This window comes from Raphanus sativus, chromosome 9 (assembly GCF_000801105.2).
Source record: "Raphanus sativus cultivar WK10039 chromosome 9, ASM80110v3, whole genome shotgun sequence".
Lineage (NCBI taxonomy): Eukaryota > Viridiplantae > Streptophyta > Magnoliopsida > Brassicales > Brassicaceae > Raphanus > Raphanus sativus.
Genome location: NC_079519.1, coordinates 9,873,190 through 9,895,993, shown reverse-complemented (window position 1 = coordinate 9,895,993; position 22,804 = coordinate 9,873,190). Strand labels below are relative to the sequence as shown.

At 36.8% G+C, this 22,804-nt stretch overlaps 5 protein-coding genes across 10 annotated transcripts; 2 read left to right on the top strand and 3 right to left on the bottom strand.

The window, feature by feature from the left end:
• The first annotated feature begins 237 nt into the window (after positions 1-237).
• Positions 238-3,987, top strand: LOC108828311 (metal-nicotianamine transporter YSL3). Of its 3 annotated transcripts, none has more exons than XM_018601957.2 (8): positions 238-387; positions 805-861; positions 948-1,368; positions 1,457-1,629; positions 2,052-2,149; positions 2,255-2,395; positions 2,476-2,783; positions 2,870-3,987. In XM_018601957.2, the coding sequence occupies exons 3-8, from the start codon at positions 993-995 to the stop codon at positions 3,796-3,798; spliced, it is 2,025 nt and encodes a 674-aa protein (XP_018457459.2). In that variant the 5' UTR covers positions 238-387; positions 805-861; positions 948-992; the 3' UTR covers positions 3,799-3,987. The 3 variants fall into 3 exon arrangements, with proteins under 3 accessions (XP_018457459.2, XP_018457461.2, XP_056851221.1); XM_018601959.2 differs by lacking the exon at positions 238-387 and adding an exon at positions 415-717; XM_056995241.1 differs by lacking the exon at positions 238-387 and having other exon boundaries at positions 415-861.
• Positions 3,988-4,334: 347 nt separating this feature from the next.
• Positions 4,335-5,540, top strand: LOC108828000 (cytochrome b5). Its single transcript, XM_018601533.2, has 4 exons — positions 4,335-4,488; positions 4,569-4,673; positions 4,853-4,919; positions 5,014-5,540. The coding sequence occupies exons 2-4, from the start codon at positions 4,587-4,589 to the stop codon at positions 5,262-5,264; spliced, it is 405 nt and encodes a 134-aa protein (XP_018457035.1). The 5' UTR covers positions 4,335-4,488; positions 4,569-4,586; the 3' UTR covers positions 5,265-5,540.
• On the bottom strand, positions 5,521-8,274 carry LOC108827998 (rab GTPase-activating protein 22). 2 transcript variants are annotated; one of them, XM_018601531.2, is made up of 5 exons: positions 7,643-8,274; positions 7,342-7,477; positions 7,200-7,249; positions 7,071-7,124; positions 5,521-6,975 (listed from the first exon to the last, which is right to left on the bottom strand). In XM_018601531.2, the coding sequence occupies exons 1-5, from the start codon at positions 7,906-7,908 to the stop codon at positions 5,811-5,813; spliced, it is 1,671 nt and encodes a 556-aa protein (XP_018457033.1). In that variant the 5' UTR covers positions 7,909-8,274; the 3' UTR covers positions 5,521-5,810. The 2 variants fall into 2 exon arrangements, with proteins under 2 accessions (XP_018457033.1, XP_018457034.1); XM_018601532.2 differs by having other exon boundaries at positions 7,342-7,474; positions 7,643-8,210.
• Positions 8,275-13,090: 4,816 nt separating this feature from the next.
• On the bottom strand, positions 13,091-18,272 carry LOC108823623 (pyridoxal reductase, chloroplastic). Of its 3 annotated transcripts, XM_018596872.2 has the most exons (11): positions 17,920-18,272; positions 17,411-17,605; positions 17,169-17,302; positions 15,423-15,547; positions 14,754-15,277; positions 14,446-14,674; positions 14,257-14,350; positions 14,048-14,171; positions 13,701-13,954; positions 13,529-13,622; positions 13,091-13,443 (listed from the first exon to the last, which is right to left on the bottom strand). In XM_018596872.2, the coding sequence occupies exons 5-11, from the start codon at positions 14,862-14,864 to the stop codon at positions 13,258-13,260; spliced, it is 1,092 nt and encodes a 363-aa protein (XP_018452374.1). In that variant the 5' UTR covers positions 14,865-15,277; positions 15,423-15,547; positions 17,169-17,302; positions 17,411-17,605; positions 17,920-18,272; the 3' UTR covers positions 13,091-13,257. The 3 variants fall into 3 exon arrangements, with proteins under 3 accessions (XP_018452374.1, XP_056851224.1, XP_018452376.1); XM_056995244.1 differs by having other exon boundaries at positions 14,754-15,547; XM_018596874.2 differs by having other exon boundaries at positions 14,754-15,547; positions 17,962-18,272.
• Positions 17,127-17,968, bottom strand: LOC108824715 (uncharacterized). The gene is made up of 3 exons (XM_018598112.2): positions 17,920-17,968; positions 17,411-17,605; positions 17,127-17,302 (listed from the first exon to the last, which is right to left on the bottom strand). Exons 1-3 carry the CDS (start codon positions 17,966-17,968, stop codon positions 17,127-17,129), a joined length of 420 nt encoding a protein of 139 aa, XP_018453614.2.
• Positions 18,273-22,804: the final 4,532 nt, after the last annotated feature.

Genomic DNA, 22,804 nt, shown 5'->3' with positions numbered 1-22,804 from the left:
GTGTAGTACTGATATGTCAACGTGCGGTACATAAGAACCCAAGGCAAGGCCCTTTTTTTTTTTTTGGTAACTCTGGTATCTGGGCAGCCACACTCCCAACTATCCTCCGTAGGGGGTCCAGCGCCCCAACGGAAGGGATGTTAAATCCGTTGTGGCCAAGGCTCGAACCCGGGTGGCGGGCAGTACAGCTTTTTTTCTTGATTTTAAGCTTTTTTTCTTAATCTTCTTGATTTTAAGCTTTTTTTCTTCTTGATTAATCTTCTTGATTTTAAGCTTTTTTTCTTCATCTCTGCTTCTATATAACTTTGAATGAACACTAAATCCCATTTAAAAAAATCTTCTACGACTACCATTTTTGGCTAGTAATTCTTTGGGTCTTCTTTCCGTGTAAGCATTTAATGTCTTAGTCTTGTTTTTCTTCTATCTCTTTGGGAAATGGAAGTGTGGTCTTCATGTGTACCTGTTTCATCATCAAGTTTACGTTTCTCTTTCATTTTTTCATTCTCTTGTCTTCCCCAATAAGAACACAAATCTAGTTTCCTGTTTAACAGATTAAACTATGTGATTGCAAAAAAAAAAAGAGTTTGTATAAAAATTTTGATCTTGTTACTGTTGTAGATTAATGGCAGATTCCAGAGTATAATCCAAAGTCATCAACTTTATAGATTAGATCTCTGAGCAAAAGAGATCATTTGCGTCATTTGATTCTATTCTATGGTTTTTGCTTCTATAGATTATGCAATATATTAAAATAATCTCTAGATTTATCTTTTTCTGTGTTGCTAAGTAACTGCTCTGCTTCAGATACTTTGGGCGTGGAAAGCAAGAAAATTCTCAGAATAAGACTGATCCATAAAGAAGGTACCTTTTTACATATGTCTCGTCATCCCTGAAAAGAGCAAGTTTTTAATTGATATTAAAGGATCTGTCTTTTGGGTTCTTTGTAGCGTTTTGCAACAAAAAAAAAAGAAAGAAAAAGAAACTCTGTGAAAATGAGGAGCTCCTTGATGATGGAGAGAGAAGCAAGAAATGAGACAGAGAGAGAAGAAAGAGACGACTTGGAAGAGACGCAAAACGAAGCAGATGAGTTCAGGTCAATTCCTCCATGGAATAGTCAAATCACTTTCAGAGGAATCGTTGCAAGCATAATCATTGGTATTATCTACAGTGTCATCGTCATGAAGCTAAACTTAACCACAGGTTTGGTACCGAACCTAAACGTCTCTGCAGCACTTTTAGCCTTTGTGTTCCTTAGAAGCTGGACCAAGCTGCTCACAAAGGCAGGGATTGCGACTAAACCGTTTACTAAACAAGAGAACACTGTGGTCCAAACATGTGCTGTTGCTTGTTACAGCATTGCAGTTGGAGGTAATTTTGGTGAATTTTTGACAATTTTTTAATTATGTTTGATCAGCTTTTGATTGGTTGGTTGAACTTATGTTTGTGTGACTTGCAGGTGGGTTCGGTTCGTATCTTCTTGGTTTGAGCACAAAGACTTATGAACAGTCAGGAAGTCACACGGAAGGGAATAGTCCGGGAAGCACCAAAGAGCCAGGGATCGGTTGGATGACAGCTTTCTTGTTCTTTACTTGCTTTGTTGGTCTCTTAGCACTGGTTCCTCTAAGAAAGGTCCATACTATTCCATCCATTTCAATACAGATAATGTTTCAAGTGATGGTTGTTGTTTCTCAATATATGTTTTCACATATTTAAGTAATTTTAACTTTATAAAAAATTGTTTAGCTAATTCTGTTTTTACTATTTTTATATCTAATTATATAAATTAGTTTTAAATTATATTCTAACGATTTTTTAGATATGTGTGCAAAGAGGCAAAACTTCATCCCTTATAAAACGTTGACAGAGTTCTTTACACACTTTTTTGTTGGTCTTGGGCCTCTTGGCCCGGCCTTCTGGGGTTTGTGTGGGCCAACCCTAGACTACAAACCCCGGTTTGGCTGGTTTGGTCTATCCCAACATTTTTGTTTTTTCACTTTGTTGGTTTGGGTCTCGATTGCTAAGATTCATTTTCCTTTGTTTTTGTTAACCAGATAATGATCATAGACTATAAGCTGACATATCCGAGTGGAACAGCTACCGCGGTTTTAATCAACGGTTTCCACACTTCTAAAGGCAATAAAATGGCCAAGTAAGTACGACACCTATGTTTTTCTTATTCTCTTGCTCTCTATAGCCTCTGCTTCTCAAGTTTCTGATTTGAATAAAACAATTTGTTTGCTCTGTTTCTTTTCAGGAAACAAGTGTTTGGGTTTGTCAAGTATTTCTCCTTTAGCTTCATATGGGCTTTCTTTCAGTGGTTCTTCACTGGAACCACTGGTACAGAGTGCGGTTTCATTCAATTTCCAACTTTTGGATTAGAAGCTTGGAAGAACTCGTGAGTTTTTATTCTCAGTTCTATATACTTTAACACATCTCAACTTAATCTTGATGATCTTGAAAATTACTACTTCACAGATTCTACTTCGACTTCAGCATGACATACATCGGAGCAGGAATGATCTGTTCACATATTGTCAACCTATCTTTGCTTTTCGGCGCGGTTCTGTCTTGGGGAATCATGTGGCCTCTCATTAAAGGTCTTAGCGGAGATTGGTACCCATCTACTCTTCCTCAAAGCAGCATGAAGAGTCTCAATGGTTACAAGGTGTTTGTATCTATCTCGTTGATCCTCGGAGACGGGCTTTACCATTTCATCAAGATACTTATGTTCACAGCAAGAAACATATACTCCAAGTTAAAGAATCACCACTCTGGGAAATCTAGTAAGTATATATAATATATAATACCGAAAACTATTAAACTCGTTACTATATAATTATTTCGTATCTGATTAGAGATATTACCGCAGATTCGGAGAAGGATAAACAATCTATCGCAGAACTCAAAAGAGACGAGATCTTTGTAAGAGACAGCATCCCTCTATGGGTTGCAGCAGTTGGATACGCAGCTTTCTCTGTTGTCTCCATCATCGCCATCCCTATGATGTTCCCGGAGCTCAAATGGTACTTCATTGTCGTAGCTTACATGTTAGCTCCATCTCTAGGCTTCAGTAACGCCTACGGAGCAGGGCTTACAGACATGAACATGGCTTACAACTACGGCAAAGTCGCCCTCTTCATCTTGGCCGCGATGGCAGGGAAACAAGACGGTGTAGTCGCGGGTCTCGTCGGATGCGGCTTGATAAAATCGATCGTCTCGATATCTTCCGACCTAATGCACGATTTCAAGACGGGGCACTTGACTCTGACTTCGCCGCGGTCGATGCTTGTGAGCCAAGCAATCGGGACGGGGATCGGCTGCGTCGTGGCTCCTCTCACTTTCTTCCTGTTTTACAAAGCTTTCGACGTTGGGAACCCTGAGGGAGAGTATAAAGCTCCCTACGCTTTGATATACAGAAACATGGCGATTCTCGGAGTCGAAGGCTTCTCTGCTTTGCCTCAGCATTGTCTTCAGCTTTGCTACGGGTTCTTCGCGTTCGCGGTGGCTGCGAACCTCGTTAGGGATACGTCGCCGGAGAAGATAGGGAAGTGGGTCCCGCTGCCGATGGCTATGGCGGTTCCGTTTCTTGTCGGAGGGTACTTCGCTGTTGATATGTGTGTGGGGAGTTTGATAGTGTTCGTGTGGAATAAGAGGGATCGAGTTAAAGCCGGTTTGATGGTACCGGCGGTTGCTTCCGGTTTGATATGTGGAGATGGGCTTTGGATTTTGCCGTCTTCGGTTCTTGCTTTGGCTGGTGTCAAGCCTCCCATCTGTATGAGCTTCATGCCGAGTAAATAGGTTAAAGTTTACTGAAAATGTAGAGAGGTTTTATATGAGTTTTGCTCTCTGTGTAGTGTTTAAATAGCTAAAGAAATGTTTAAGAAAAAAAATAAATAAATAGAGTCTGAGAGAAAGAGAGGTTATATAATTCAATAACTGTGTATACAAATAAAGACTTCTTAAATAAATTTTATAGTTTACGTTTTTTTTTAAATGCTAAGAATTATATAATTTTACATATTACGAGTCGGTATTTCAGAATAAGAATAAATTAAAGAGAATTAAAAAGAAAGTAGCAAACATTCTCAAAATGAGAAAGCAAAGATTACATTAGAATGTATAGGTTGACCAAATGTGTGAGATTTCTTTCACCTTTCCCCAATTTGCAAAACTTTTATTTTATTTCTTTTTTTGGTCGTAAGAGAATTGGTGAAAGAGCACACTGAAACCACACGTCATATTGCTATCGGGGAGACACTAGTTTGTTTGGTAGGTACGGCATAGACCATAAATTAGATCCGAACCAAAGTCCAATTTGAATTGCGTTTAATAGTCAAAACCGCAACTTGACCGCAATCCAAACATTTCAAGGGTAGTTTAGTAATAAACATTTTAATACTAGAAAGTTCTTAAGTAGGTGAAAGTTACCCCGGGAGGAGGTGCTATCCCAATTCTGAATCTGAAAGCAGAAAGATTCTCCACCTTTTGGTATCACGATCTTTTCATCATCATCGTTCTGATTATTTCGATTTGAATCTGTGTCTCTACTAATCTTTGGTTATTGGTAGATTTGAGAAGAGAGAGAGATGGCTTCAGAGAAGAAGGTTCTAGCTTTCGAAGAAGTTTCACAGCACAACAAAACCAAGGATTGCTGGCTTATTATCTCTGGCAAGGTTAGTTAGATCTCGTGTCTTTGTCTGATAATTCTCTAGTCTACACGACATAGTGTTTTTGTAAGCTATTGATTTGTCTAAAAAGCTTCGATGATGTGACACTCGAGAATCATAGTCTGATGTTTACTGTCGATAGTTAGTTACTGATTGATGTTTGGTTATTTTACTTTTGAGTTTAGGTCTATGATGTGACCCCTTTCATGGATGATCATCCTGGTGGCGATGAAGTCTTGTTGTCCTCAACAGGTTTTGATAAAAAAAAAATATATATATATATCTTTATATATATAACTTTGGTTTCTCCAGTCGATGACTGTTGCTGTTACGGTGTTTGTTGCAGGGAAAGATGCTACGAATGACTTTGAAGACGTTGGTCACAGCGACACCGCAAGGGACATGATGGAGAAGTACTACATCGGCGAGATCGATTCGTCTACTGTTCCAGCGACAAGGACATACGTTGCACCAGTGCAACCGGCGTACAACCAAGACAAGACACCAGAATTCATCATCAAGATTCTCCAGTTCCTTGTTCCAATCGTGATCTTGGGTCTCGCTCTCCTCGTCCGTCAGTATACCAAGAAAGAGTAAGAAGCAGAGAGGCTTCAACTTTTGCTTCCCCATTGGATAAATCTTTCTGATCTCTCTGTATTTGCAAAAAAAAAAAAAAATACATTTACGGTTGTTTTGTACTAGTCTAGACTGCATCGATGTTCTTAAAATTATTCTTGTTGGAGCTACTTCGAACCAATAATCCCAATGTGTTGATTGAGATGTTTTCAACTTTGGTGATCAGATAAAAGAGGGCTTCTTTGTTGGTGCTAAAATGTAGAAACGAGAAATTGAATAAGATACAACAATTGAACTTATATTATCCATAATACAGTTGTGGAAAAAGACAGTAGCTTTAAACTCATCCCTTACATTTTTTTTTCCCAACATGATATTGTCGATAGATAGATAAATAAATAGTAGTATCATGTTGTCTCTGTGATGATGGAACAGAAAGAAAGAAAAGCTGAGGGACAAATAAAACGGTAAAGAACCAAACCGTGATTAACCTTTGACAAAACGAATCCATTTGTGTAGTAGAGAGCACTTCTTCATTTCTGGCTTTGAACAAAAACACTTTCTCCATCAAATACTGAGAGACTGTGAGGAAAGAGTTTCGATCTTATCATGGAGCGTGACGACAAGGTGATGCGCATCATCAAGAAGCTTCCAGACATCAAGCTGACCAGCCATGCTATTACACTCTTCCACAATCTCATCCATACTACTGTACTTCTGTATGATCAGTTTCCTACGCAGAACCAACGCCGCGATGGCGTAGAGCAACAGATCATCAGTGGGAGGCGCTTGCTGCCTGATTCTACTCCACGGCGACTTCCCAACTCCAGCTCTAATGGCAGCCTGATCAGCCCACATCACTTCCCACAGACAAAGCGTCTGCTCAAAACTCAACTCCCTCCTAAACATAACCAAAACCATCCTGTAAACGAAACTACAATCCTCGGCTTGGAGATTCTCCAAGTGTTTGTAGAGCTGGGAGTCTTTGGATTTGATGATTTTCGACACGATACCGAGCTGTCTCTGGATCCCTGCTTCGTCTAGCCTGAAGTTATGCCGAGCTTTCTTCATGAAACCAACGAAGCACCAGAAGGCCTCGTGGTCCTCTGAGATGACAGCGAGGATTGGTGATAAGAGATCGCTCATCCCTTGGCAGTAGCCTATCTCGGGGTCGTAGAGAGCGTAGGCCTCGAGTATCGCAACGAGACGTGCAGCGTGGTATAGCCTGCAGGTTTCTAAGTTATCATCGTAGTCTTTTAAACCTACGGACTCAGCTAAACAGCGAGCTTTAGTTTCTGTGATTGCGGTGGAAGAAGAAGAAGAAGAGTATGTAGCCCAGTCGGAGTCAGCACGTAATGCATCGAGACGGATGATACGTTGCCACGTGGAGAAATCTTCGTGTACAGTAGTGACTTCTACTTGGATCTCAGGAGAAGGAGAAGGAGAAGTGTTCTCTCCAGAACTATTATTGTTTTCTTCCTCTGGTTTTTTCTCATCGCTGCTGTATACAAAAGAGGGAAGAAGCTGAACGTCTTCGTTGTCTTCACAAGAGTCTGTGTCTGAAGAATCAGTGTTCACAGCAGAGACCGCATCTTGATTCGTCATTGGTCCGGGAGTCCTGTAATCATCCATGAATCTAACGCACTGGTCGTCTGCTTCTTCCTCCTCAAGATCATCGGTGCCGCGCTTGAGAAGCATCTTGCACCGTCTCTGTAGTTTCTCATACTCCTTCCTATACATTCAGTGTATCCCAAAACAATGAATACATTTTGTCATACATATATACAAAAAAAAAATACATCAAACCAGATCTCAGTATCTGCTAACCTTTTTTGAGTATTCACGGCTTCTCGTTCTTCACTAGTACTGTTCAAATCATATCTGCCATAGAGAGAAAGAAACAAGTTGAGAATCTCAATTCTCAACAGAGAGTGAAATAAAGAAAAGAAGACTCACACTCCGAGTAAGAAGAGCCACACTTCTGCACGTATACTTGGATCAACACCCTACAAAAATACCATACAATCAGAACCATAAAGAGACAACGAACGAATCAATGAAGGTATATAGTTGCTTGCTTGTTCAAAGATTTACTCACTCTGCTTCTAACTCTCTTGAGAAACCCAACTCCACCGTCACGGAGCTTACCCTCAGGTGTAAACAAACTCCTCCACTGATGAGGCGTCAAAGGCCATTTTCTTTTGCGGCGAGACCAGGGTGATTTCCGCCGGCTTCTAACACAAGACAAGGAAACCAAGTCAAGCTAAAAAAGCCACCAACATTGGCTGAAAGAAACATTCCGAACAAAGACAATCTCCAATCTCTATTATTGGATCAGAAAGGAAGAAAGAGAATCTTAAAGATCCCATCTACATATTCCAAATCTGAAGAGCACTCACCGATCGGAAGAAGTAACCGAAGATGGAGAAGATAGATTAGCTACAAAGAGAACAGATCGGAGATGGATCCACGACGTAGAAGAAGATGAAGAAGAAGAGGAAGAGGAAGATGAAGAAGAGGAAGAGGAAGAGTTAGAGGAAGGAGGTGAAGTGGAAGACGTAGTAGTAGAAGAAGAAGACGGCAAGGAAGTGGAAGAAGGTAACGAAGGAGAAGATGAGTTTCCAGAAGAGGTTGTTGAAGTGTGGCTTCGCCGTAACGCCTTCATTTGATTTTTTAAATCTAAAAATCACCGAACAACTTCAAAAGTCTCCGTCTTTGCATCAGAGATCTACCCAATATTCACTCAAAAGAAACGCCATTCCTCAATATAAAACGGCGGATCACCGCCGGAACTCTGCCGGTGTCTGAGAAACGGCAGTGGGATTCTGGCATGAGAGTTCAAGATAATGACCGATTTGCCCCTCCCACAATCACTATCTATCACTTGTGATTCGCTAACGAGGCTTCTTCAGCACGCCGAAATTGAAAAAAAAAAAAGATGAAGAAGGAGAAGAAAGCTAAAGCACACAACAACAACTGAAGCCCATCTTAACCACTTTGCTCTTTCTTTTTCAGCTCGTCTTTTTTTTTCTTCTTTTCAAAATAACTCTAGGCGCGTTCGCTTTAAATTTGCACGCGCATTAAAGCTACACGCGATATGGTAGGTGAATTTCGAGTGATTTAACGACGTCGTTTTGTTTAGTCGTCGTTCGTGGATTTTTACGCGATAAAAGTATCAACAATCGGGAGTAACCAACGAATATGGGACACGTGTCCAACACTATTAAAAAGGCAAGAGCTGGAGATTTTTATCGCGTCTCAGACTTTTACCGCGGCTTTTAAAGGAACATAATCATGATTAATTTTGGTAGATCTTCATGTAAAAAATTAATCTATGCTAGAAGAAGACAAATATAATCATCGAATGCTGACCTAATGGACCTACATCTACTCAATGTAGATTTGCACCATGGCTATGAATACAAGTGTATGGTGGTGCTCATACCAAAATACTCTATTTTAGAATAGTTTTTGTTTGGTAGGATATTGAAAATGTGTCACAACTCTATTAGCAATTAGCAGAAAAAAATGCTTCTTACATATAAACCATATAGTCATACTGTCATCTAAGTTAGGATATATTTTCTTGTCTAATGTTATAGGTAAGAAAGACGACATTATTTCTTCACTGATGTATTTCCAGTCATTACTCCTTCTATTTCATAAAGAGTATTTCACAAAAGAGTGTTACTTATACATTTTTCACACATGAAATGTATCTGTACTTTTATGAATATTATCAATTTAATCAATAATATTTTAGATAAATAAATTTATTTATAAAATCAATATACTTTACAAATAATATTAAGTTGAAATCAGTATAAATTGCATTGGAATTATAAAACGACATTTTTATGCAACAAAAAAACATGTTAAAATGACACTTAATATGAAACAAATGAAATATCAATCACAAATGACTGATTATATGAAGATTAGTTGTCAATTAAACTAAAAGTATAAATGGTGATTACTAATCAGTAATCACTAAGGATTCGATTCATTCTTTTTTTTTTTTTAACACTTAATCAATCTCATTTGATATAAAAAGTAGTAATACAATGATCTGGGTATCATAACTGAATGGAAAAAGAAACACAATAAACCAAACTGAAATGAAAACATAAAGATACCAGTAGGTACCAAAAGAGAAGATCACTCTCATGAGAAGCAGAACGAGCATTAGATCCTTGTACTCACCAGTAGGTGATGTAAGAATGCTCAAAAATTAACAGAACAACTGATCATTCAGGAGAAGAAACAAACCAAAATTTTGGTTCAATCAGATCAAACTCCATGATATCTTTTTTTCATGCTGTAGTTTCTTCATTCCAGAAACATTAACCATACCTAACACTGTATGACTGAATATGCTGAGCGCGAGTAACACGTAATCACCGTAGGACCACCGTAGGACTGTGATTTCGTATCAGCTAGTCCAGTGAACAAGTATTCATTTTATTGAAGCATATCCCAAGAACCTTCAATTGTTGCCAGAACAGGAACAACCATCAAACCACTCAAAATCTTACGACGATAAAACAAATGAGAATACAACCCGGATAGAACAAATAGATGAAGACGAGCCTCCTCTGCTTGAAACCCGTTGGAAGACTCAACAAAGATAAGAACATATGAGGCTAAAAACCCACATAACACCCATGGATCACTGACAGCAAGACAGGACGGAGACCAAGCAAAGAGAACTTCGACTTCCCATACCTAATCAAGGCCAATCAAAAGCGAAAGAGAACAACCAAAACTATGACAAGCCATCCATGACAGAGTGTCAAGCCAGATCCGTAACATACAAGACCATTGCTACCATTTAAGCCCCACAAAACTCTATAAAACTCACATAAACTAAATCAGAAGAAAGTATAGGAGGACAAAGGCCTTCTCCGGCGCCGTCGAAGAACGACAGACACCGGAGAGGCAGAGATCTACCGCAAAAAAAGCCTTGGCGGCTGAGAGAAAACAGAGAAAGAATTTGGATTCGATTCATTCTTAAATACCAATTAGAAGCTATGTTTGATATGTAAATCAAACCTTGATCTAAGGCAAACCAAAACTGCAGTAGCTATTTTTTAGAATATTTGTACATAAACAGTGACTGGAAAGAAATGATTAATGGGTTTATTTGCTTAATAATCAAAATCATAATGGAAATTAAGTGCATGATATTGATATTAACATAATTAAGAAACTATCATTTGTGTCTCATATTATCCGGTTATACTTTCTGTATGTGCAAGTTGCTAGTACCAAAAAAAGAAAGAGGTGCCACGATGGTTTATGAAGTCAATCCATTTTTTTCTTTTTTTTCTTTTTTTTTGCTTAAACCCCTTTGTGTTATTGGAGATGATGTAGCAAAATAATATATGGTAAATTAAGCACATACGTATGATGTCAACAAAATAAAATGTGGCCAATATTTAGTGTACACTATTCATACTTCACACAGTCAAACCTGAGTGTTATATTCCATATAAACAAAATAGTATACAAGAGTGAGTTAGTGAAACCCCCACCCAGATGATAACACTAAACCCTAACCTGGAAATGTCAACCCATATCCGAGATATAAACAGTTTTCTCCATTTTCAAATAATGATATTCACCAGGTTCATAATATTATACTACATAGTAGATATAGTATAGTACTTTTAGAGGTACGGGGAACTAAACTTTAGTTCTCGTTCAATAATTCAGAGGACTTTAGTAGTAAGGTTATATGGATGTTGTACTACTATATTATTGAATAGAATCGACTAACATTACGACATAGATGAGTTCATATCACTAATACAAGTAATAGAGTAATGAGGGTGAGTTAGTAAAACTCTCACCCAGATGATAACACTAAACCCTAACTTGGAAATGTCAACCCAAATCTGAGATATAAACAGTTTTCCCCGTTTTCAAATAATGACATTCACCAGGTTCATAATACTATACTACATGGTGCATATAATATAGTACTTTTAAAGTGTACGGGCTCGTTCAATAATTCAGGATGAGTTAGTGAAACTCAACTTAGATGATAAAACTATACTTTAACCCGGAAATGTCAACCCACATCCAAAATATAAACAATTTCCCTCTGCTGTGAAATATTGACAGTAACCAGATTATTACATGTTTATGAAATAGTATAGAAATATGTCACGAATAGTATGGTACCCTTGCATAAATAACTACACTAAAGAATATATAGTATACTATTTCGTTGACTGAATATAGTATAGACGACGAGTTCATCTTCTTCAATTCTTCTTTTTTCAAACGTGCTGATACACTTCCACTTTGTTTACCGTCGTTATTCTTCACCACCATGTAAAGATTATCTTTGTCTCCTTTCTTTTTTTTCTGACACATCGATTTTTCTACTGGTCCGTCATAGTTATTTTTCACCATTGGAACACTAAAACAAAAAACAAAAACAGAGTAAAAAACAGAAACAGTAACAGAGTATAAAAACAGAAACATAGACATAATATAAAAATAAAAATAGAAACAAAGTATAGGCAAAAACAAAAACAAAGTAAAAAGTATGATGTCATCTCATTCTCTACGGTGCCATCTTCTCCTCCAAATTTAATTTCGTAAGTCATGAATCTTTGTTTCTTCTTTGTTTTGAGATAAAGTGGTGTGTATTTGTACGTACCAAGAAGAAACAAAGATTTGGTGAAAAGAGGAAGAAGAAGAAAATATATGTGTATCAATAATAGCCACAATTTATCATATTGTTTATTTAATATTTATTTTAATATATATTTCTTAACAGGTTACACAGGTCACAACTAAAAGATAATATGGCTATTTTTTATATTGTAGAGCTGGTACATAGATGATTTAGGGTTTTAGCTATGAGGTGAATTAACATTTGTTTGATGGTTGTACAATCCAATTCCCCTTGATTTTAATATGCTGTTTATTGTGTATTTTGTTGTCACTTGTGAGTCGTTAAAGTGTAACAGAATAAAGAGAAAATAACTATGCTTTTTTCTTTCTTTTTTGACTGACATAAAGCAGAAGATATGTTATTAAACTAATGTAGCCGCGTATGTTATCAAACAAATACTATGGAATATAATTAGTAGTATTAAATTTACAAAGCATATGGAATATAATCATTCTTATAATGTACTAGTTGTATTATATTTAAAATTATTTATGAAAATATACTTGCATGTTCTTGGGACTATAATTGTCCTTAAATGATATTCCAAATTACAAAGAAGAGAAGCTAATGAGATTTGACTGAGGAGATTAAGTTCGTTGGATAGAGAAGACTCGCAAGACTAGTAGCCAAGTTGTAGGTATATAATAGTAACATTTTATTATTTTATAGGGACAAACACTTGGTTGCTTGAAAGATAAGTTTTTGTCTATGCAAATACAGAAACTACAATGATAAGTTTGCTCACTACGGATAGAGAGCTTTGCAGAGCAGACAACACACAACAATCGATGATTTTGTTTCTGTTTCCCTCAACAGTGCTATAGTGTCCCTCAACAATGTTGACTCAACACCAGTCTGTTGTCCAATCATAACATAGAACGGTCTAGTTTGTAAGCGGGTTAATGGTTACAACAATCATTCAAATCCGAAAGGAAAATCTATGATATCTACTGACCAAAACTCAAGGACCTGAGCATAACCAAGTAAAGTAATGGTTTAAGATCTCTAAAATTTCAAAAGCTTTATATACATAAATTCTAAAACTCTAAACTTTTACAAATAAAATTTCATTATTAAATTGTTTATAGGCACAAAACCCTTATGCGAAGCTCATTAAGGATGATAAGTAACAGTTGATAACATTATAAGTTCCATGACATTTGCATTCTCAATCTTTGTTGATTTTGGTTTTCAGTAAAATACATGAGATTTTGATTTGAATGATAGCTAGAAGGTGTATGATGCATACATATAAACGCTTCTGTTTATAGACCCCGTTCTAACTTGTGGTCTGAATGTATAAACTTTTTTTTTCTCATAATCCTATCATCTTGTCTGAAAAATGTTCTGAATCATAGACCTTGGTGATTCTTGAGCTGCATATTCTAACTGAAGCTGTTCATCATTTGTAAGTCTCCATCCCAAAGCACCCAAGTTATCTTCAACATGTCTAACCGACTTTATACCCGGTATAGGCACTGTCCCTTTGCATATACACCAGTTTATTGCAACCTACAGATATTAAGCACACATTCTTTTTCAAACTGTCACATTTCTTCTTCCGCAAGAATCATATATGGAAGTACAAAAACATTACCTGAGGCATAGTCTTTCCTCGTTTCTCCGAAATCTCTCTCAGTGCTACAAGGAGAGGCTCTAGTCCAGGAAGAATCTGTCTAAACAGCAATGATCTGTACCACAAAACAAGAAAATGTTCAAGCATTGTTACAAACAAGAAACACTATGGACAAGCCTGGATGATACTTAACCGAGGACCAGTGGGAAGCTTTGAAGAGGAGTATTTCCCGGTTAGCATTCCTAAACCAAGAGGACTATAAGAGATCAAACGAATCCCGAGCTCCTCGCATACTCTCCTGATCTCTTGTTGCTCTTTTCCGTAGCTTAGCAATGAGAACTGCACCTGAGCAGAACATAAAGGAACCCCTCTGGTTTTGAGGTAATCATGAATCTTAACAAGCTGCTGAGGTCCATAGTTACTGACTCCAACAGCTCGAACTAGCCCCTGAGAAAGAGGAACCGGTAATCATCAGCTCTCCAGAGAGCTTTATGTAGATTAAAAGAGATTTTGTGTAATTTCAGTAGATGACAAAGCAACCTTCTCGTACATTGCCGCTAGACCATCCCAAAGAGCAAGTTCCTGTAGAGGCGCGTAGTTAGCGGTTGACCAGTGAAGCTGTCCGATCCCGAGCTGGTCTATCTGAAGCCGCTCTAAAGAAGCGCTGGAAACATGAAAAGAACATATATATTCTATCATCAACCTCCAAACAACCCACAAGTAAAAGTAAAAAAACAGAGAGACAAAACCTGCAAGCATTGACAAACTGTCCTGAAGTTAACCGCCATGGATAAGCTGCAAACTTGGTAGCTATCACAACTTCACTCTGTTTCCCTTTTAAGACTGACATTCGCAAGCAAGCAGACACAAGAGCAACATTTCAAACAGCTCCAAACACAAGAATGGATCATTAAGACCAACTAAATTGAAGATTAAACCTTGAGATTGTTTGATGAATTGTCCCAAAAGTCTCTCACTTTGGCCATTGAGCCGACCAGTGCCATAAGAATCTGCAGTATCAAACAAATTGATTCCGTTTTGCAAAGCCAGCTCGAAAGCCTGTTGGAGCTGATCGTCCATGGAAGTCTGGTAACCCCAAAGAAGCTGATTGCCCCAAGCCCATGTCCCAAAACCCATTGGAGAAACACTTAAAGGACCCATTTTCACCTAATCACTCCATCCAGTTACAATCCTAAAGAGAGAGACCATGGATGACGTGTATATTTAAAGTTGTGCATCGTTTTACCTTTTGCCATGGCCAGAAAAGAGGGAGCTTGAGGGGCTTAAAGGAGGTTGTGTTTGAGCAGTTTATGTTGGTGGTGAAGGTCTTTGCGGTGGTTGATAGTGTGAACGCCATTTCAAAAGAGTGGAGAATCTTAAGCCTCCGTTCTCAGTGTGTGGCCCAAAATATCTGGATGTCTTTAGTGATAAACTTCTCTCTACGCTTTTATTTGATAAACAACAATACAAATGTATTTTTTTTAACAACAATTCAAATACATCGGAATAGTTACAATTTTTGGTCAACCGGGACAAAAACACTAGAAGGAAAAATTAGGCTAAAGGAACTAACAAACATGCAAATTTAAAGAGGAGATGAAAAAATGTGGTAAAACTATGACAATCATAAGCGACCAACAAATAAAACTATGTGTCCACGATGACATTTCAGAAATGAAACTGCTTCCACAAACTCGGTTGATGCCTCGGCGTCACACAAGTTCCAGATACCACTCAGAGCTCCAGATTCAATCAGGCTAAGAGAAGATTCTGTGTCCAACATTTTCACTATTTAGAGGAATCGCCATCCTCTAAATAAAGTCCAACGAGCTAGCAAGGCTATAAAGCCCTTGTAGAGGTTCACCATACTAGAGCCTCAAAAGAGAAAGAGATATGCCTCCAAGAACTACCATACCATAGTTACTGAGGATTGATGATGACCGATAAATAAAGAAAGGAGAAATGAGTCATTCTCACGAATCGGCGAGAAACATCGAAGACTGAAAGAACTCCTACAAAACGAGAAGACGAACAAGACTCCTGAAAAAATATTTAGCGTGTGAGATCCATGCAGTCTATATATAATAGCAAACCCACTTTTTTGTACTTGCTGACATCATCTTCTTTTTATACGAAAAGAAAAATTCAATTGGTCAAAATTTTCTTTTCTTAATGATCTAATTAGAGACATAAAATACTTGTGTTGATATTATCAAAAGAATTAGATGTGGTCACTCTTCTTTGAAGAATTATCTATTTAAATAACATTAGGTGTTGTCTGCACATACGGACATAATCATTTTACTAATAATTATTAATATATATATTATGACTTAAATATCATGATAACTTATTTTTTATATTCTTATTCTATTTAGTTTTTTTTTTTTGGTCTACGTCTTCTTAACACAAAAAAAATGCTGTAAAACTATGAGACAATAAGATCATAAGTACATATCGAAAATATTTCACACAATAAGATAAATCAAGAATGTGAACTTTTGGTCTCTCTTAATCTACTTTGTATTTTTGAACCAGAAACAAGTATTAAATTACCAAAAAAACAATATAACACACAAAATGAGAACAAAATAAATAAAAAGTATATATAAACTAAAGTTCAATGATAATTTAGAAAAAACTTTTAAAAAAACAACTGAGATAATGACAATATTTCATTGGTTTACTTGATCAATATATACATCGACTTATTTTAATATTTCATAAGTTTACTTTTAATAAAAAAAAATAGATAATGATAGTTTTATTATTAAAGTTAATTTATGGTTAATTATATATAATAATAAATCTAACTATTCATTAAAAATATATCTACTTTAGGCGTTTTAGAAATTAAACCATTAAACACATGTTCATAACATAATTACATAAGCAACTCTCTAAACTTAATATCAACGCCATATTTTTCTTATAGATTAAACAGTAATAAAACATACACGTGAAATAACTACCAAAGTAATTCATAATACCTAATTCATAATTCCAAACTCCATGTAACAAAATTGATTTGCTCTTAGTCTTTCAAACTCAAAAAAATAAGAAAAACATAGAGCTCCATATAAATATAGATATCAAAAGTACATATAAATATAGATGTCAAAAACTATAATCGAAACAACTTGGAATGAATGAGAAAAATAAAACTACAGAGTTTAAAACATCTTACATCATATGGAATATGAATTGGTCCTAACTTGTTTAAAATAATTATAGTTTTAATTTTAGTTCCAATAAAAAAGTTTGAGATAGTTATATTATTTGAATTAATAAATTAATGATTTAAGCTAAAAATACTAATAAGAATCTTATGAAAGTAAAAATAATTATAATCATAATTACAATTAGAAATTTCGAGATACTTATATTATTTAAATTAATAAATTAATTAGAAAGTTTGAAATATATATATATATATATATTATATTAATTAATAAATTGATGATTTAATCTAAAAATTAATAAGAATATGACAAATAAGAAAATAGCTAAAATCATGGAGAATATGACAAATCATCAAAATCACTTCATAAATAATAGTATAGATAGATAGACTAGTAGTAGATTCTCTTTCCTGAATTCGTTATGGGACTTCAGGAAACTATGGTTTGACATAGTGAATCTTGTAATGTCTCGAGCTCACCAGAGATTCAATAACGGGTTTGAAATCAACTGCGGAGTCTCCCATGATAAGGAACAGGTTTGATGGACTGGGACTATTAGATGACCAGACACGAATGTCTTCGAGCATCTTGGTGTGCCGATCAGTGTCAGCTCCTGAACAAACCAATATATGTATAAATAATAGAGAAAAGGACTGAACATAGCCAATTCAACCATTATATGTATAAATAACAGAGAGTTTATAGGGACAAACTTATCAACCTGCTGGAAAGGAAGTGAACTTAGCTTCCTCCTTGAAGTCATGACCATCATCAACGCCATAAGCCATGATCTCAACTTTACCAAGATGACCAGCCACAGAAAGCGTCCTTCTGATGTTCTGCGCAGTGGAATAAGCATTGCTCTGAGCATCAATCTTGAATTGGTCTATATCCCAGAAGATGCCAGTCCGAGCAACTGAAAGGTTTCAAGCATAAAAGAAAACACACACGCAGTTACCAAAAAAAAAAAAAAAAAAAAAAGAAAGGAACAACACATGACCGAAAACTACAAATCGTCATTATAATATTACATTAGACCCATTCAGTTACTCCTATGACCCTAAATTCCAATCTGCTGAACACTGAATCAGATCTACTCTCTATTTCGTTTTAACCAGTCAAAAACATCATCAGATCCTTTGAAAATTCTAATATAACAAAGCAGATTATCTATCCCAGATCTAAACATTTGAATAACAAACCAAAGAAAAAGAGATTGAGACAACTTACCCGCGAAAAAGCCGGGGAATGGGTTCAGGGGTAAGGGATAACCCGACATTATTAGAGAGTTTTAGATTACGGGACCGAATCTATTAAACGAAAGGTAAAGGTTGGTTTTTATAGCATTCCAAGGTGAGACAGATTAGGGTTTACATCTCCAGAAAAACTGACTACTCCGATTCTACCCTTGAAAAGCAAAATACACTTTTAATTTTCCGAGGGTATTCTAATAACTTAGTATCAATCAACGCTGGTGAACATTGTAGGCTTCAGATATTTCGAAGCCATCAAAGAATCGTGGCTATCCTAAAAGACACGCTTTCGGCAAATTGGATCTTTTTTGTTTTTTGACAAATTTCGGCAAATTAGATCTTGTTAACTTTTTTTTTTTGTTCAACAGATCTTGTTAACAAATATACAATTTAATTGGTTTCTTGATTTACCAAGAAAAAACGCTTTTACTTACAAGATATTCTTATGCATTTTCAATATCTATAATTTTATGTGTATATTAAAAGTTGCATTGTTTATATTTATTTAATTTTAAATTAGGTGTTTTGTCCGCAAATACGGACATAATCATTTTACAAATATTTATTTGTTTATATTTATTAATTTAAATGTTCTCAAAAAGTTTAAATCATACATCAAATTATTTATATGACAATTTTTCATCAATATATATATATATATATATATATATATATATATGTTTATTACTGAGTGTAAATTTATAAAACACTCCAAACTAAAAAAAAGATTAAACATATCTTTATAGAAACATTACTGTATAGTTAATATTTAATTATAAAATGTTTTTATCTTAATTTTTTAGATTTTATAATTGAAAAATATTATTTCAATATAAATATGATTTAAAAAAAAAAAAAATTCCACCGGTGTTTTCAAAATGCTTAGGAGATCTTTTTTTTTTGTCAACTTTTGGTTTTATTAAAACCATGCCCAACGGACCAGTTACAATAGGCATCGATTTTTACAAATTTAAGCCCATAGAAATTCAAATTACAGTCTATTTATCTAATAGAAATCGAGAACCTTCAGGTACACGTGTTCATCCATCCTTCCATGATTGGGAGACAGCTTCGACATGTGTTTCACTTGCGGTTAGCGACTGTTACGGTCACGTCTTGCCGTTTCACCACCGTTTCACCGCTGAACCTTCTCTGCAATGTTTCTCGAATTCTTTACTCCATTTCAAGGAGATGTTGTTCAAAAGAATCTCCGCCTCATAACATGTGTAAAACGCCGATGCCCGAACACCTTTCACTCGAACCTCAACTCACTCGATCAAAGAGACCATGATTCATCGCTGATTGAAACCGGGGGAAGCTTCCGTCGGTTGAAGAATGACTTTTTGTTGGACCGTTAACAAACGCCAACTCTACTAAATCTTCTTCAAAAAGACTTCAGAGACCCATAAAACTCAATCATCCTTCGACAAAGAAGCTTTACCTTAAAACACCAAGTGGTTATATGATACGGTAAAGACTGACTCTCATGGAAGGATGTTCAGTTGAGACGATTAACATGGTATTCAATCAGAAGTTTGAGGGATAGAGATGAAGAACCGTGAAAGGTGAGAACAACTTAACACACCAAAATCGCCATGCGAAGAGGAAAGTCCGCTACCGGAAACATAAAGTCAATCGTAAGATCGAAAGTATTTTACAAATGAAGCTCTAGAATAATAACGCTCCGTTTTGACTAAGGCGAAAAAGGCGATAGCGAAGGCGATATTGGGGATTCTTGATCATTCGATTCCGGCGGTTCCCACGGCGGAAGGATGGGTTCTCGGGAGGTTCAGGAAGATCCTCCTCCGATCGTATTGAAGAAATCGTGGGCTGAGGTGACGAAGGAAGAAAAGGTTCTGAAAAAGTACGATTTCGATATCTCAGTTTCGGAAGGGAAGCAATCTGTGACGGTTCCAGCAGAGATCGTGGAAAAGGCAAATCTATTATGGGATGATTTTGTGATCATCAAGTTCTTAGAGACGGCACCTCATGTAGCGAAGGTACACGTGATCTTAAACAAAATTTGGGCGTTTGGAGAAAAGGATCAGAAACTGGATGTATTTGAAATGGATTCGACTACGATGAGGGTAAGAGTTCCAAATGCTAAGATGAGGGACAAAGTGATTCGAAGAGGTATGTGGAATATAGCAGGGATTCCGATGGTAGCTTCAAAGTGGTCTCCGATTGAAGATGGAGAAAACAAGCTTACTCCGTTATGGGTGTTTTTGAAGAAGGTTCCGATGAGTATGTACTCGTGGGAGGGTCTGAGTTTCATAGCAAGCGCAGCTGGTACTCCTGATTATTTACATCCGGAAACAATAGCCTGTACAAACTTTGAGATTGCAAAGATCTGTGTCAAAGCAGATCTCTCAAAGCCTCTGCTGCAGGAGATTGATTACAAAATAAATGGAGAAGAAGTCACAGTTGAGTTCAAATATCCATGGTTACCTAACAAATGCAGTGGATGTGGTAAATGGGGACACACGGTAGCAAGATGTGGATTAAAAGAAAAAGAGATGGTAGAAAAGAAAAAGGAGGAAAGTAAAGAGGTGGAGGAAAAAGTGCAGGAGAGTAACAAAAAAGAAAAAGAGATTGAGCAGAAATCTGTGGAAATTGAGGGAGATAAGGAAGAGGGGCAGATTGTGGAGGAATGGTTAACACCAGGAAGGATAAGAAGAAGTTCTGGTAAACAAAATCAGAGTTTGAAATACGGAGAGGTGAGAATTATCACACCATCAAGGTACTCGGCTCTAAGTATAGATGAGGAAGAGAGTAAGGAGACTGATGAAGAGAAGAAGGAAGAGGAAACACATGAGGTTGAGGTAGTTCAGAAAGAGATTGGATGCATAGAAGAAGCTGTGATCCAATTATACGAAGAGGAAAAGGAAGCAAGCAAAACTCAAAGACAAATTTTGCCAAGAGAATCCAAGACGAGACATAAAATTCCTTCAGAGGCTACTCAAGATGCAAAGGTCCCTGGGCCAAGCAACAAGAGTAGGAAAGGTACTCGAAAAAATCTTAATTAATGGCCAGCTTCTCATGGAATGTGAGAGGGTTCAACAAGCCCACAAAGCATTCTGTAATGAGTAGGTGGTGGCAGAGTAGTGATTTGAGTTTTGGGAGTTTGCTGGAAACTAGAGTTAAAGAAAGGAAAGCAGGAAAACTTGTTTCGGAGGTGTTTAGAGACTGGGAGTTCATGTCGAATTATGAGCATAATGCGTTGGGAAGGATTTGGGTGGTTTGGAAACCGAGTGTTAGACTATCACCGGTATTCAAAAGCGATCAGATCATAACGGTGTCAGTGAAGCTAAAAGATATGGAGGAAGAATTTTTTTGTTCGTTTGTGTATGCAAGAAACACGGTGGAAGAAAGAAAGGAGTTATGGGAGGATATGTGTAATCACCATGATTCATCCATGTTTAGAAATAAACTATGGATTATCATGGGTGATTTTAATGAAGTTTTGGAAGGTAGAGAACACTCGAGCTATGAGGTTGATCCAAGCATTTTAGGAGGTATGAGGGATTTTCAGAGAGTAGCAAGACACTGTTGCCTATCAGATAACAGCTATCAAGGGCCACTATTCACATGGTGTAACAAAAGGGAATCTGGTCTCATTTGTAAGAAGCTTGATCGAGTGCTAGTGAATGATGTCTGGCTACACAAATATGCACATGTTTATAGCATATTTGAATCAGGGGGTTGTTCGGATCATCTCAGAAGTAGAACTCAGATAATGAAACAAGAGGAACAGAAGAGAAGGCCTTTCAAATTCACAAATGTTATTGGAAAGATGCCAGAGTTTGCAAAGCTTGTTGAGGAGTTTTGGAAAGAATCAGAGCCTTTATTTTAGTCCACATCTGCTATGTATCGACTTGCAAAGAAGCTAAAGGCGTTAAAATATCCGTTAAGGGAGCTGAGTAAGAAGAAGTTAGGTGATTTGCCAAGAAGAGTTAAAGAAGCATATATGATTCTTTGTGAGAAGCAGAAAGAAACAATGGAGAATCCTACAGAAGCTGCAATAAAAGATGAAACGGTAGCGTTAAGAAGGTGGCAGAGACTTGCAGATTTAGAAGAAGAATTTTTCAAGCAACGGTCTAAACTGCATTGGTTAAACGTAGGAGATCACAATACGAAGGCGTTTCATAATGCAGTGAAGCTGAGACATATTCGGAATGCTATAAATGAGTTAAGAGGTCAGGATGGTACAAAAATTGTTGGGGAGGATATAAAGAAAGAAGCAGAAAGATACTTTTCTGACTTCTTGACTCATAAGCCTCAGGAGTTCGAAGGAGTTTCTGTGGAAAGACTGCAAGAGTTACTAAATTTCAGTTGCAGTGAGGTTGAGAAAGCTCAGTTGCAGAAGGAGGTAACAGCAGAAGAAGTAAGGAAGGTTATCTTTAGTATGCCTCTGGATAAATCACCGGGTCCTGATGGATATACAAGTGAATTTTTCAGAGCTGCTTGGGGAACTATTGGAGGAGATGTAACAGTGGCTATCCAGTCGTTTTTCGAGAAGGGATTCTTACCGAAGGGGGTAAACTCTACCATCCTAGCTTTGACCAAAGAAAGACACTGCGGAAGAGATGAAGGACTACCGTCCTATTTCGTGTTGCAATGTTATGTATAAAGCTATCTCAAAGATCCTGGCAAATAGATTGAAGAGTGTGTTGCCGAAGTTCATTGCTTTGAATCAATCAGCTTTCATCAGTGATCGACTTCTAATGGAAAATCTATTGCTTGCTACTGAGTTGGTTAAAGATTACCACAAGGAGGAGATCTCTTCTAGATGTTGTATGAAGATTGATATCTCAAAAGCCTTCGATTCTGTTCAATGGTCGTTTCTGCTTAACACTTTGAAG

What these genes read in the sequence shown, in the direction of transcription:
- LOC108828311 (XM_018601957.2), top strand. Translation starts at nt 993, where the DNA reads ATGAGGAGCTCCTTGATGATGGAGAGAGAAGCAAGAAATGAGACAGAG. An exon ending in AAAGGCAATAAAATGGCCAA is followed by an intron (nt 2,150 to 2,254) that starts GTAAGTACGACA and finishes GTTTCTTTTCAG; the next exon opens with GAAACAAGTGTTTGGGTTTG. An exon ending in TCACCACTCTGGGAAATCTA is followed by an intron (nt 2,784 to 2,869) that starts GTAAGTATATAT and finishes ATATTACCGCAG; the next exon opens with ATTCGGAGAAGGATAAACAA.
- LOC108823623 (XM_056995244.1), bottom strand. Translation starts at nt 14,864, where the DNA reads ATGGCGTTCACACTATCAACCACCGCAAAGACCTTCACCACCAACATA. An exon ending in TTTTCTGGCCATGGCAAAAG is followed by an intron (nt 14,675 to 14,753) that starts GTAAAACGATGC and finishes TGGAGTGATTAG; the next exon opens with GTGAAAATGGGTCCTTTAAG. An exon ending in GAGGAAAGACTATGCCTCAG is followed by an intron (nt 13,444 to 13,528) that starts GTAATGTTTTTG and finishes TAATATCTGTAG; the next exon opens with GTTGCAATAAACTGGTGTAT.
- LOC108827998 (XM_018601531.2), bottom strand. Translation starts at nt 7,908, where the DNA reads ATGAAGGCGTTACGGCGAAGCCACACTTCAACAACCTCTTCTGGAAAC. An exon ending in TCGGTTACTTCTTCCGATCG is followed by an intron (nt 7,478 to 7,642) that starts GTGAGTGCTCTT and finishes GTCTTGTGTTAG; the next exon opens with AAGCCGGCGGAAATCACCCT. An exon ending in TCAAGAGAGTTAGAAGCAGA is followed by an intron (nt 7,250 to 7,341) that starts GTGAGTAAATCT and finishes GTATTTTTGTAG; the next exon opens with GGTGTTGATCCAAGTATACG.
- LOC108824715 (XM_018598112.2), bottom strand. Translation starts at nt 17,968, where the DNA reads ATGTCGGGTTATCCCTTACCCCTGAACCCATTCCCCGGCTTTTTCGCG. An exon ending in ATTCCCCGGCTTTTTCGCGG is followed by an intron (nt 17,606 to 17,919) that starts GTAAGTTGTCTC and finishes GAAACCTTTCAG; the next exon opens with TTGCTCGGACTGGCATCTTC. An exon ending in GTTCACTTCCTTTCCAGCAG is followed by an intron (nt 17,303 to 17,410) that starts GTTGATAAGTTT and finishes TGGTTTGTTCAG; the next exon opens with GAGCTGACACTGATCGGCAC.
- LOC108828000 (XM_018601533.2), top strand. Translation starts at nt 4,587, where the DNA reads ATGGCTTCAGAGAAGAAGGTTCTAGCTTTCGAAGAAGTTTCACAGCAC. An exon ending in GGCTTATTATCTCTGGCAAG is followed by an intron (nt 4,674 to 4,852) that starts GTTAGTTAGATC and finishes TTTTGAGTTTAG; the next exon opens with GTCTATGATGTGACCCCTTT. An exon ending in AGTCTTGTTGTCCTCAACAG is followed by an intron (nt 4,920 to 5,013) that starts GTTTTGATAAAA and finishes TGTTTGTTGCAG; the next exon opens with GGAAAGATGCTACGAATGAC.